Below are 14,793 nucleotides of genomic sequence, written 5' to 3' on the forward strand. Positions count from 1 at the left end.
TGTTAATTAAAGTGTGACTATATTTATGACAGTTTTAGGTGTAGCTGCATGTATGATTGTATGATGGAATCACCTTGATTGATGTCTCAAACTAACAAAAGGTTGATGGATAGACTTAATTAGTGGGACTGATGTTACACATACAAATGTTAATTCAAATGCTTTATGATTGCACCATTGGATTAGAGATCAGAATTGTTCAAAACTGAGTAATTTACATGTAGCAAATTTAAAATAAAACATGAGGAACTTAAAAGTCTACTAATTGAGCACAATAGTACATATTAACAATAATTTATACATTCATTGCATCTATCCTCTAGCATGTCATTGCACCTGTCATTGCAGCTTTAAATATCTCTTGCACCAGGATATGAACTTTTGCGTGATAGGAGAAAATATAAACACCATGGTAACACTATTGTTTAAATATAAACACCATAATAAAACCATTGTTTAAATATAAACATCATCGTTTAAACACTATGGTAACACTATTGTTTACATATAAACACCATGGTAACACCATTGTTTGAATATAAACACCATTGTAAAACCATTGTTTATATATAAACACCATTGCAAAACCATTGTTTGAATATAAACACTATTGTAAAACCATTTTTTGTATATATACACCATGGTTGCACTATTGTTCAAATATAAACACCATGGTAACACCATTGTTTACATATAAACACACCATGGTAACACCATTGTTTACATATAAACACCATGGAAACACCATTGTTTACATATAAACACCATGGTAAAACCATTGTTTATATATAAACACCATGGTAAAACCATTGTTTATATATAAACACCATGGTAAAACCATTGTTTATATATAAACACCATGGTAACACCATTGTTTAAATATAAACTCCATTGTAACATCATTGTTTAAATATAAACACAGCAGTAATGCAAATGTTTAGATATAAACTCCATGGTAACACCACTGTTTAAGTATAAACACCATGGTAACACCATTGTTTGAATATAAACACCATGGTAACACAATTTATTGTAATACAAACTCCACGGAAACACCATTGTTTATGATGTCCAATAACCAAACAAGTAAATGTGTAATGACATCCAGGAACTTTCAAGATATTTATGTTTAGTACACCATGTGATCTCGGTTGAAGGCCAGCCTTGACCTTTGACCTATCATGGTAATATTTGATATAAAAGATGAGTATCATTGCGTATATTTCTTGTCTGTGGTAGCCTGATCACTGGCCTGTGACACATCATCTTCTGACAGGAATTCCTGGCCCTGAAAAAAATACAATATTGTTACCAAAACTATATACCCATTACAAAAGAAACCTTCCAACATCTCAGAAGACTGTTATACAAGTACAACACCAAACACCTGTCAGTTACAAGTGTCATCAATGATGACAAAACTCACCAGCAGCAGACATTGTGAAATGCTTAATAACTGTGTATGAGCCAAAAGGGGTTTGGGATGTACACTAATGGTCTCTATAGACTTTTATTACTTATCCAAAGAAGTTTTCAAGTGAGTTTTTATGTGAGAAATGTTAAGCCCAAAACATGGTAAGACAAAGAAGTAAACATTTAGTTGCCATAACATCAATCTTCGACCTCTTTTTATTGTGAGTACAAAATAAAAGAGGCCCGGGGGACCTGAGTGAACTCCCAAATAGAAACAACTAGAAAGAATATGTAGTATAAAGAAGAGAAAATGAGAAATGCTATTTGTACAAGGACAGAAGAGTTTTACTTAAAGACCCTTCCACACATGAATGAGTATTTGATTCTAAAGATATTTAGGTACTGAGAAATTTTTGTTTTGTTTTGCAATTTCTGCCAGTTTAATCCTTTTTGGGCACACCCATCAGCCCTTGGGGTTTCCATTGAACTGTTACCCTATGCTAACAATTCTATCCATGTTTGATCTATTTTCACTAGAGAATGACAGTGTTTTCCCCACCCTTTAGGCCCCAAGGGGTGGGGACAATATAATTTAATAGTTGATTTGAATTTTGATTGAAGGTTTCTGCCAAGATTTATTGAAACAGTTTCAGGGGTTTTGCAGCAGAAATCAAAAATGTAAAAAAAAATATATATATAGACAAACAATGTCAGACAAATGGGTATTGCAATAGGTTACCATGGGACCATGTCTTATTACTACAAAGGAAAACTTTAGGTGTGAATGACACACAATGACCATTAATCTAAAGGAAAACTTTACTTGTTCAGGCCATACACTGATCATAATATAAAGGAAAACTTTACTTGTTCAGGACATACACTGATCATAATATAAAGGAAAACTTTACTTGTTCAGGACATACACTGATCATAATATAAAGGAAAACTTTACTTGTTCAGGACATACACTGATCATAATATAAAGGATAACTTTACTTGTTCAGGACATACACTGATCATAATATAAAGGAAAACTTTACTTGTTCAGGACATACACTGATCATAATATAAAGGAAAACTTTACTTGTTCAGGACATACACTGATCATAATATAAAGGAAAACTTTACTTGTTCAGGACATACACTGATCATAATATAAAGGAAAACTTTACTTGTTCAGGACATACACTGATCATAATATAAAGGAAAACTTTACTTGTTCAGGACATACACTGATCATAATATAAAGGAAAGCTTTACTTGTTCAGGACATACACTGATCATAATATAAAGGAAAACTTTACTTGTTCAGGACATACACTGATCATAATATAAAGGAAAACTTTACTTGTTCAGGACATACACTGATCATAATATAAAGGAAAGCTTTACTTGTTCAGGACATACACTGATCATAATATAAAGGAAAGCTTTACTTGTTCAGGACATACACTGATCATAATATAAAGGAAAACTTTACTTGTTCAGGACATACACTGATCATAATATAAAGGAAAGCTTTACTTGTTCAGGACATACACTGATCATAATATAAAGGAAAACTTTACTTGTTCAGGACATACACTGATCATAATATAAAGGAAAACTTTACTTGTTCAGGACATACACTGATCATAATATAAAGGAAAACTTTACTTGTTCAGGACATACACTGATCATAATATAAAGGAAAACTTTACTTGTTCAGGACATACACTGATCATAATATAAAGGAAAACTTTACTTGTTCAGGACATACACTGATAATTAATCAAACGGAAAACTCTACCTGTGGAGGACATACAGTGATCATTGATACAAAAAAAAATACTTTACCTGTTCTATCTTCTCATCAAGCATTTTGAAAAACTCTATCTGGCTATTTGTTACTCTGAAATGATAAAACATATAATTTAGTCACCAAAATCCTAGAAAAATTGCCATTTACATAGGTAATGTCACCACAGACAGATGAGGTGCCAGCTTTTGTCATTACCCAAGCCTCATCTTAGCCACAGCCTTGCCACTATTTGTCCAATCACTGTAAAACCTTGTCACCTTCTGGACAACCTTTGTCACATATTTGTCAAACCAATGTCAATCTCATTAAATTTTAGCCACTTCATTATATTATCTCAAAATTGTTTCCCTTCTCACAATTATGTTTCACAAAGTTAAAAACTTGCTTCCCTCTTCACAATATTGCTTCCCTTAACAATACCCTTTTTCCCTCCATCATAACCATGGTTCTTGAAGTCAAATCCAAGTTTCCCTATGTCATATCCATTTTTTCCTTATCACAACCATACTTCCCTCTGTCACATCCATATTTCTCTCTGTCACAACCTTGTTTCCCTATGTCACATCCATATCTCTCTCTGTCACAACCTTGTTTCCCTATGTCACATCCATATCTCTCTCTGTCACAACCTTGTTTCCCTATGTCACATCCATATCTCTCTCTGTCACAACCTTGTTTCCCTATGCCACATCCATATTTCTCTCTGTCACAACTTTGTTTCCCTATGTCACATCCATATCTCTCTCTGTCACAACCTTGTTTCCCTATGTCACATCCATATTTCCCTCTGTCACAACCTTGTTTCCCTATGTCACAACTTTGTCACAACTTTGTTTCCCTGTGTCACATGTCACAGCCTTGTTTCCTGGTGTCACAAGCGTGTTTCCTCTTGTCACATCTTTTTTTCTTTTGTCAAAATGGTTTTTCTCTATGTCATAACCATGTTTCCCTCTATCATATCGATATTTCCCTCTGTCACAACGATGTTTCTCTATGTAATAATCTTATTTCCATCTGTCACCATCTTGTTTCACTCTGTCTCATGTTATTCTTATTATATCCTAGGTACCCATATCATCTGTGTTAACCTCTTCCTCTTGTCACAATCTTATTTCCCTCCATCACAATCTTTTATTAATAATAATGATAAGTATTATTATTATTATCATTATTATTATTATTATTATTTTTACTCACTGCCATATCTTATTGTTAGCAGTGATCTATATAATTAAGCACTGCCAAGCAATTTCCTCTCCCCTCCTTCCCCTTTATTTTAATCTTAATACATTTCCTCATATAACATTTGAATTATCAATATAACACAAGGATGGCCTGTGTATTTATCTGTCAGTTGAACCCATGATGTAACAATGACATTCTGACATATGCCATACATGGTGTTCTGGATAATAGTTTGGATATAAAACAGATCAAACAACATACACTTAAACCATATGATTTTTACATTAATAGGATGCATGATTTACAGAGCATTACACACTAGTGAAAAGAAGTGTACGTCTGTTGACATTTAAAGCCCTTTTGAAGAAGAACTGCTTATCTTAAGACATACTACAACACTTAAATAAAGAAGCATTATTAAACATGGTAAAATGCATTAGGCAAACTAATGGCAGATTAAAGCATACTCACCTTTAATAATCATATAGCTAATGAGGAGAATAGTATATTATTGTATAAAAGAAAAAATGTATTTCCTTAAACATTCTCTCCAACTTCAATGGAAAAAGATACACTAATGAGATCAAAAGAGAACATCGGCAGAGACAGCTAGATGGTAAAATACCAGCATTTTACAGCAGAACAGAGCCACTTTAGTTTTTCTGTTCCATGCTAAAATTCAGATAATTTTAAAATAAAATTTAAGAATAGACTTCCAAATTTCAATGGACATAACATCAATTTTACAAATTTTAGTAAATAAACTTGTTTGTTACAACAAACAACATTTTTGTTTTCTGTTACTGCTGAATACAATAAGTGAATTCTAATTATGGCAGCACCAATTGCAAGATAGAAAATGTCTTCTACCACCGGATGTCTTACTGATATCCACTGCTTAATGCCTGTGTTGAATGTCTGAAATGATAAGACTAATTACCGTATAAATTGATTTTGGCCATCTCCTGTTTTTTCTTTTGTACCAAGGCTACCACGTGTTATTTCATTCTGTAAGATAAAAAAAGAAAAACAAAACCTCAATTACATCGAACACAACAATACACTGTAAGGAACAGAATTATGTGCTATAACTCAATATTCATATCTCCATCAAAACTTCATATCTCCATCAAAACTTCAAATATCCAAATAAACTTCACACATCCAAATAAACTTCACATTCCCACCAAAACTTCATACTTCCACATGAATGTCACATTTCCAGACAAACTTCACATTTCCAGACAAACTTTACATTTCCAGACAAACTTCACATTTCCAACTTCACATTTCCAGACAAACTTCACATATCCAGATAAACTTCACATTCCCACCAAAACTTCATACTTCCACATGAATGTCACATTTCCAGACAAACTTCACATTTCCAGATAAACTTCACATTTCAAGATAAACTTCACATTCCCACCAAAACTTCATACTTCCACATGAATGTCACATTTCCAGACAAACTTCACATTTCCAGATAAACTTCACATTTCAAGATAAACTTTACATTTCCAAAACTTCACATTTCCACATGAATGTCACATTTCCAGACAAACTTCACATTTCCAGATAAACTTCACATTCCCACCAAAACTTCATACTTCCACATGAATGTCACATTTCCAGACAAACTTCACATTTCAAGATAAACTTCACATTCCCACCAAAACTTCATACTTCCACATGAATGTCACATTTCCAGACAAACTTCACATTTCCAGACAAACTTTACATTTCCAACTTCACATTTCCAGACAAACTTCAGACAAACTTTATATTTCCAACTTCACACATCCAGACAAACTTCACATTTCCAACTTCACATATCCAGACAAACTTCACATTTCCAACTTCACATATCCAGACAAACTTCACATTTCCAACTTCACATATCCAGACAAACTTCACATTTCCAACTTCACATATCCAGACAAACTTCACATTTCCAACTTCACATATCCAGACAAACTTCACATTTCCAACTTCACATTTCCAGATGAACTTAACATTGTAAGACAGAGGTCTTATTTGTCTACTTCACACTCAGAACGGTACACCTTCCACACCATGACTATTACACAATATGGATGTTTGTTGGTTGGTTTGTAGGGTTTACCACCCCCATCAGCTGCCTGCAGTGTCATTTCCAGGCTTAATCTCCCTGGAGAAGTTGGTGGCTACCACACTATACAACATAAGCAATGGTCGTCACATGCCATCCAAAGCAATTAGGCTGTATATCTTGTCCACGGACACAACAATCACTACAGCACAGGATGATCCATTTCTAACAAAGACAATCCTCCCAATTTGAGATCACTAAAATACACACCCCAGATCTTCACCACAGATTGTCTAGTCCAATGTCGTAATAACAAAAATATTACTGCAGCCTCTTCCTCACTCACAATACTGATATACTGCCTTCAGCCCCAAGTAATCAGAAACCTTCTGGGCCTCTTCAACATGAAATTCCTATGGTTCAACTTGTAACTAAGTGAGTCCTTATTGCTGAATAAATACTTGGTATGATTAATTGCCATGTATAAGCAGAAGCAGTTGGTTTGTTCGGTAAATTTCAGTAACCACTTACAGGAATAACCTTTTCTTCGTTGACCGTCACTTTAATTTCTGTCTGCACAGTTTGTACCACAGTTCCATTGTTGTGGGCTGGTGTGGGACGCCGTGACTTTAGCACCCCTGACTCCACTTCCTGTCCTCTCTTACCAACAACACTAGGGACAGGGCGATCAATTGTCACTTCTGAATGTCCCTTCTTCTCTACTATCAAAACACAGACCAGGCAGTGAACATTTATATATACTACAATCAAGCAATGGGTTAAATTCTACTCAGTAATTAGATTAGGTATTAGAATATGTTGTGTAGAAAATTCTATGATTATCAAACAGTGAAAATTCAAATAGAGGCAGATGCTACATGATAGTGTAAGCAACAAAACAAGTAAACAAGAGTTGGTTATATCCATTTTTATTGATGATGCCACAATTCAATGCAAAGTGTCACCTATTGAAGAGAAACCCAAAGTATTCAGTGTAGTTTTATGTCCAAGACCATCCATGTTCTCTCGTTATGAACCCTTCTTGAGTACTTGGAGGTCAGCTATGAAAAGGCAGATTAAATTCTACTCCTCACTATGTCCCCATGAGTATCAATCTGACCAGATTTCAGAGGAGACTTGTTCTGAGGTGTGTGCATTTGTTTTAGAACCCTCCCCCCTCCTGCTCTAAGGGGGTATAGCTTCCTGATGACATTCTGACCTTCACAACATAAGTATGATTGTTTAAACCATGGAACCAAAGAATGACAATGACCATAGAAAATGTAAAATTATCATCAAATGTCGCTCTGGACATTAAAAGTTACTTGTTCCAACATTAGTTCCACATTTACATACAATATATGTTAAATTGGTGATGATTGACTGATCATGTCGAACTGAGTGATCAGTAATTTTGTCTAATCTACTGTTCTTTATCTATTGATTTTCATGGCTACATGTCCACTAAATCATCTCTTCACTTTATCCCATTTTATGCTATATTGATCAACGTGATAATAAATTATGTACTATGAGTATGGCAATGAAAGAATTTTGACTGAATTTTACTGACAGCATCATCAAAGTAGGAAGAAAACTTGGCTTGTCATGAAAAACCATAAATTAGGGGAAAACTTTGAATAAAGGAAAGATTTACATGTAGCCATGTAAAGTTATGTGACTTACTGCTTGCTTTTTTCTTGTCCTTGGACATTTTGTTGCGTTTAGCTTTAGGGTCGGAGTCCATGTCTGTCATGCTGTTTTCTCTGGAGTGATGCTTGCTTCTTCCGCACCCCATTTTCCCTTTGGGTAGCAACATGGAGTACGCTGACACGTTCTAGATTAACCTCCTGTCACCGAACCCTTTGTGAAGCACACATTATCTCCCCTTATACCGTATCAGCACCAAGTGGTATTTTACAGCGTCATTTTAAATAAAATGTATGAGGGATTCTCAGGAAGCCATCATTGTAAAATGTTCTCCACAGTAAGTCTTTGTTATTCCACGTGGAATCTGTAAGTAGATTTTATCAGGTTACTCACAAGTAACCAAACACATTCCACTATCAACAAGCATGAGACTATTCTGTATAATTGTCTTCTAAATTCATTGAAACTATTTATATCACTTCAGCTCTCAAGTTGTTTTCTTTCTGTATTTCTACAGCTATATTAGTAAGTGTATTTCTAAACTGAGGTCTATATTTGTGTTGTGTACATCAGATGTAAGTCTGTTCATATACCTTGTCTACATTAGTGTTGTGTACACTAACTGTAAATCTGTGTATTTACTGTAGTCTATATTTGTGTTTGTACTGCTATTGGTCTGTATGTACTGTAGTCTATATTTGTGTTTGTACCGCTATTGGTCTGTGTATGTACTGTAGTCTATATATGAGATTGTACCGCTATAGGTCTGTATGTACTGTAGTCTATATTTGTGTTTGTACAGCTATTGGTCTGTGTATGTACTGTAGTCTATATTTGTGTTTGTACAGCTATAGATCTGTATGTACTGTTGTCAATATTTGTGTTTGTACAGCTATAGGTCTGTATGTACTGTAGTCTATATTTGTGTTTGTACTGCTATAGGTCTGTGTATGTACTGTAGTCTATATTTGTGTTTGTATCGCTATTGGTCTGTGTGTACTGTAGTCTATATTTGTGTTTGTACCGCTATAGGTCTGTGTATGTACTGTAGTCTATATTTGTGTTTGTACAGCTATAGGTCTGTGTATGTACTGTAGTCTATATTTGTGTTTGTACAGCTATAGGTCTGTGTATGTACTGTAGTCTATATTTGTGTTTGTACCGCTATAGGTCTGTGTATGTACTGTAGTCTATATTTGTGATTGTACCGCTATTTGTGTTTGTACAGCTATTGGTCTGTATTTACTGTAGTCTATATTTGTGTTTGTACAGCTATAGGTCTGTATGTACTGTAGTCTATATTTGTGTTTGTACCGCTATAGGTCTGTATGTACTGTAGTCTATATTTGTGTTTGTACCGCTATAGGTCTGTATGTACTGTAGTCTATATTTGTGTTTGTACCGCTATTGGTCTGTATGTACTGTAGTCTATATTTGTGTTTGTACAGCTATAGGTCTGTGTACGTACTGTAGTCTATATTTGTGTTTGTACAGCTATAGGTCTGTGTACGTACTGTAGTCTATATTTGTGTTTGTACAGCTATAGGTCTGTGTACGTACTGTAGTCTATATTTGTGTTTGTACAGCTATAGGTCTGTGTATGTACTGTAGTCTATATTTGTGTTTGTACAGCTATAGGTCTGTGTACGTACTGTAGTCTATATTTGTGTTTGTACAGCTATAGGTCTGTGTACGTACTGTAGTCTATATTTGTGTTTGTACAGCTATAGGTCTGTGTATGTACTGTAGTCTATATTTGTGTTTGTACAGCTATAGGTCTGTGTATGTACTGTAGTCTATATTTGTGTTTGTACAGCTATAGGTCTGTGTACATACTGTAGTCTATATTTGTGTTTGTACCGCTATTTGTGTTTGTACAGCTATAGGTCTGTATTTACTGTAGTCTATATTTGTGATTGTACCGCTATTTGTGTTTGTACAGCTATAGGTCTGTATTTACTGTAGTCTATATTTGTGATTGTACCGCTATTTGTGTTTGTACAGCTATAGGTCTGTGTACGTACTGTAGTCTATATTTGTGTTTGTACAGCTATAGGTCTGTGTACGTACTGTAGTCTATATTTGTGTTTGTACAGCTATAGGTCTGTGTACGTACTGTAGTCTATATTTGTGTTTGTACCGCTATAGGTCTGTATGTACTGTAGTCTATATTTGTGTTTGTACCGCTATAGGTCTGTATGTACTGTAGTCTATATTTGTGTTTGTACCGCTATAGGTCTGTATGTACTGTAGTCTATATTTGTGTTTGTACCGCTATAGGTCTGTATGTACTGTAGTCTATATTTGTGTTTGTACAGCTATTGGTCTGTATTTACTGTAGTCTATATTTGTGTTTGTACCGCTATTGGTCTGTGTATATACTGTAGTCTAGTCAGTGTATATTGGTATTTACCATTTTTATATGTGACCTACATTCAAAGGTTTTTAGAATACACCTGTGGTTTTACATCTCAAATAAGAAGGAAAAATTTTGTTATCCTTAATGTTAACCTATTAAAGACCATAGAAAAATGAAATTTGAAACATATTTTTAAGATCCTTCATAATGAAATTTTCCAAATTTCCAAATATCTGTTTTACTATTGATATGTGAACACAATCTTCGGAAATACAGGATTATCAACCAAAACAGTGGAAAAAGATAGACACCGAGTTTCTATGTCACAATGGCAATCTGACTAAGCTTTGAGTTTCCTGTGCCGATAGCACTGCACACAGACCTACCATAACTGGCTTTCATCAAATCAAAGAGAGATAATTTGGAGGACTGAGACAAATGAAGCACCTTCCCATACTATTGTTCCGAGTCCTTGTAACACTAACTGCATCAATTATGTACCTCCTTTCCGGCTTAAAATCAATAATTTCCTCTAAAATCTTGTTTTTGTACCTAGTAATCTTTCAAATTTGCAGTATTATGTTAAGCTTATGTTACAACGTTTCTCTATTTGAGGGTAGACTGGTGTTACGACCAAGACTTTCTATAAATAACACATTGATTAATATAACAAATTGGTAATTCTAGAATGCTTAAAAATGAATAAAGTTCTATGATATGTTTTTTTTTTTCAAATAATAATACATGTACTGAGCAAGAGGTCCAGTGGGCCTTCATTGTTCACCTGGTAATCAATGTTCATCATAAATACATTCGCACATGCATATACTATTAATATTCAAAATGGGCACATCTTATAATTTTGACTGAAATTTCCAGCAAAAAAGCCAAAGTAAAACTTTTAACACTCAACAATTTCTTTATCTTTGACCTAGTAACACCTTGCCATCAAATATCATAGTTCTATGCCTTTTGTTTAATTAGAAGAAGTATATTAAAGGTTTTGACAAATTTGACACCTGTGAACTTGAATTTAACATTAGCATATATACCACTGACATTCAAAGTGGGCACATCTTATCATTTTGACCGATTTCCGGAAAAACAGCAAAAAAAAAACCTGTTAACACTCTACAATTAGCAGTAGCAGTTATGACCAAGATTATTGGCAAACGTCATTTCTTTTTTGTTTTGTTTTTTTTATCTAGTATCTCTTTTAGCTAGCAAGACCTTTCCACCAAATATGGTGCAATCCCTTTTGTTTAAATCGAAGTATTTTAAAGGTTTAAACAAATTTGACTCCTGTGAACTTGAATTTAGAGTAAAGGTCTTTTCACAAACTTTGCTGGCTTCATCTCAGGGATCCACCAGCCCAATATAATGCTTCTAAGGGTCTGGTTAATCAGAGAAAGTTTTTTAAAGGTTTGGGTGATTGATTCGTTACCTCGAATATGGGTGAAGGTCATTTCTTTTTGCAAGCTTTGTCAGGCTTCATACCAAGGACCTACCAGCCTAATATCATGCTTTTGGTTTGTCAAAGGAAGTTGTTTGAAGATTTTGACAAATTTTGCCCTGTGCGATGATGAATATGGGTCAAGGTAACTTTTTTTCCCAAAATATTGTCTAGATTTACCCAGAAACCTACCAACCAAATATATTTATGTCTTTCAGTTAGGCAAGAGAAGATGTTAAAAGGTTTTGACATATTTGACCCCTGGGACCTTGAATATTGGTCAATCCCAAAAACCTGCCTGCCAAACATCACAACTGTAGGTCTGTTGGTTATTGAGAAGAATTTGTTGAAAAGAAAAAGTTGGTGCCAGATGAACAAACGATGAATGCAGCTACCTCAGGCAAGTGAGCTAAAAGATAGACTAAGAAATATCTAAAATTTAAATAAGGAAATTATAAACTTAATCCAACAGTTCAGTGGAAATATCATTCAGGTAAAAATTCAGTGTTGCAGATGCATACCACTCTGGTTATAATGGTGCAAACTAACCAGCAATTTTCTATACATGATATCAGTACTGTTTCCTTGTCCCAATTTAGAACTTATTTTCATGGATGGCCATTTTATCAATATTTATCATATAGGCTTTTAAAACAGAATCATATTTTCATAATAATGTTAACAATACCGGTAAATCAATGTGATGTAGGATGACCAAGTGACTTGATTGTTGCACTAAGCTATACACATATGTATATTCAAAATTTCCTTCCAGCACCAATCGTCTGAGAGAGATTGCAATAATAGTGGATCATGTGTCAGACAGGTAAAATGCCAGTATAACATTTATTCCAATCAAGCAAAGTGCCTGCCTTGCAGCTGGTCAGCCCAGTGATGGAACACATCTTGAGCAGGTCTGTGGTAGATGATATAACAATATGGTCAAATGATTTTTTGGCATATGATGTACTTGCCAAATTTTTGCGCGTTCCATGGAGATTGTGGGTAGTTGTTGCAGACTTTTTCTTGCAATATTTGTTGACCTGTATATAACTATTGAAGTAGTTCAGAACAGTTGTACATCTCCTCAATTGTGTTTATATACAGTAAAGAAATAAATCACAAATTGTCAAGTGTGCAGTATACATACAAAAATAAATATTGTGAAAAAGTTTCTCCTGGTAAACAGCTTTACTTTTATAATATCAATAATTTCATATGTTAGGAACTATAAGAAACTATTTTTTATCTTTTTTTTCTTATAAATCTAAAAGATTTGTATTTCAATAAAATATGAGAATATTACTTGTATCTAGTAAAAGCACATGGTTGACTGACTTCATAATCATCAATAGCAGTAAATCTTTTGAAACAAACTAACATGAGGATCAAGATAACAAAAATAATTGATGGATATGGTGTACATGTCATTTCCAGGCCAACCTAAAGATTGACACATCTGTTTGTCTCTCCAGAAACTCTGAATAAGACAAAGACAACCCAAATTTCCCTCGATCTGTTGAGTATCTTTCACACCAGGCTTTTTATTGAAGGCAAGACGCAATTTCCTGTTCTCTGGAATCTTAACACACTCTACAGTGGTGTTTGGCATGTTCCCTGGATTATTAGACAGTTGAGTAATCTTCATGGATATATTGGACTCTAATGATCTTGTCTGTTAAAAGCCGAGCACATTCAAACTGAAAATCACCAACACCAAACTGCTGTTAGCTGTAGCTATATGGTACTACAATGCTGATCACTAAAACACTCAGCACAAAGTCCACTGATCAGGTAAACAAGGGATTGAGACCAACTTTATAAACAAATCTGAATAACGCCAAATTTGGGAAAATCCTAGCATTCCTATAGTAGGAACAGGATTTTAAAGGATTTCCAATATTTCCCCTTATGGGTCCAACCCCTCCTGCCCTAGAGTCTGAGACAAACTGTTCTTATTAAACTGATTCCCCTTCACTTAACAATGCTTCAAACCAAATTTGTGGCAAAATCTACTCAAATCTACAGGAGGAATAGGATTTTATAGAATTTCCTCTATTTCTTCCAAAGAACCCATCCCTCTGTCCCAGGGGACTGAGACCCACCATTTATTCATCATTGTTTCCCATTCATCCAAGAAAGCTTCAGAACAAATTTGAGCTAAATCCAATCATTCCTACAGGAATGGTAGATTTTTAAAGAACTTCCTCTATTTTCCCTATTGGGCTCTGTCCCTCCTGCCCAAAGGGGCCAAGAGCCACTGTGTATACAAAATTGATTCTCCAGCCATGTAACAATGCTTCAGCCCCAATTTGGACAAAATCAAATCATTCCTATAGGAGGAGTAGGATTTTAAAGAATTTCTTCTATTTCCCCTATTGGGCCCCAGCATTCAATCCAAGGGGGCTGAGACCCATCGTTTATACACAATTTGTTTTGCTTTCCGCAAGGATGCTTTTGACCAAATTTGGTCAAAATCTGCCTAGTCTGACCAGATGAGCTAAAAATATGCCAATCAATTTAGGGCTGAATTGATATCCATTTTAGAATAAAAAATATCTATGATACATATCTATTTCTCACATCATTTTTAATAAAAGATGCAATTTGATTTTCTTGTACAAACTCCAAGGGTACTCAGAATGATAGCATGAGCATTAGTGATCCTGAGGTAGTAGCTTAATTCATCTATTCAATACAGTCAGATGGCAGGAGCTATTTTTTTTTTTTTTTTTTTCTATGTCTCTATCCTTCACAAAAGCCGACATTGTATATCAGAATATTCATCACTGTGCTTGTAGATTAGCTTTTTAAGTGAGCTAGCCTATCTACATTGATCTATACATGTTCCCAAAACT

The 14,793-nt window shown here is 34.5% G+C and overlaps 1 protein-coding gene across 1 annotated transcript; it reads right to left on the reverse strand.

Annotated features, from left to right (window-relative positions):
- Positions 1-1,210: 1,210 nt before the first annotated feature.
- LOC132562849 (uncharacterized) lies at positions 1,211-8,292 on the reverse strand. Its single transcript, XM_060227625.1, has 5 exons — positions 8,160-8,292; positions 7,005-7,195; positions 5,343-5,410; positions 3,253-3,307; positions 1,211-1,288 (listed from the first exon to the last, which is right to left on the reverse strand). Exons 1-5 carry the CDS (start codon positions 8,290-8,292, stop codon positions 1,211-1,213), a joined length of 525 nt encoding a protein of 174 aa, XP_060083608.1.
- Between the last annotated feature and the right edge of the window lie 6,501 nt (positions 8,293-14,793).

Source organism: Ylistrum balloti, unplaced genomic scaffold, assembly GCF_031769215.1.
Source record: "Ylistrum balloti isolate Yb309-2 unplaced genomic scaffold, AGI_CSIRO_Ybal_v1 Utg371536, whole genome shotgun sequence".
NCBI classification, from domain to species: domain Eukaryota; kingdom Metazoa; phylum Mollusca; class Bivalvia; order Pectinida; family Pectinidae; genus Ylistrum; species Ylistrum balloti.

Excerpts from the sequence above, each read along its gene's own strand:
- LOC132562849 (XM_060227625.1), bottom strand. The coding sequence starts at position 8,292 with ATGTTGCTACCCAAAGGGAAAATGGGGTGCGGAAGAAGCAAGCATCAC. Across the intron at positions 3,308-5,342 it reads GGCCAAAATCAATTTATACG|AGTAACAAATAGCCAGATAG; the intron begins GTAATTAGTCTT and ends TTATCATTTCAG. Across the intron at positions 1,289-3,252 it reads TTGATGAGAAGATAGAACAG|GGCCAGGAATTCCTGTCAGA; the intron begins GTAAAGTATTTT and ends TATTTTTTTCAG.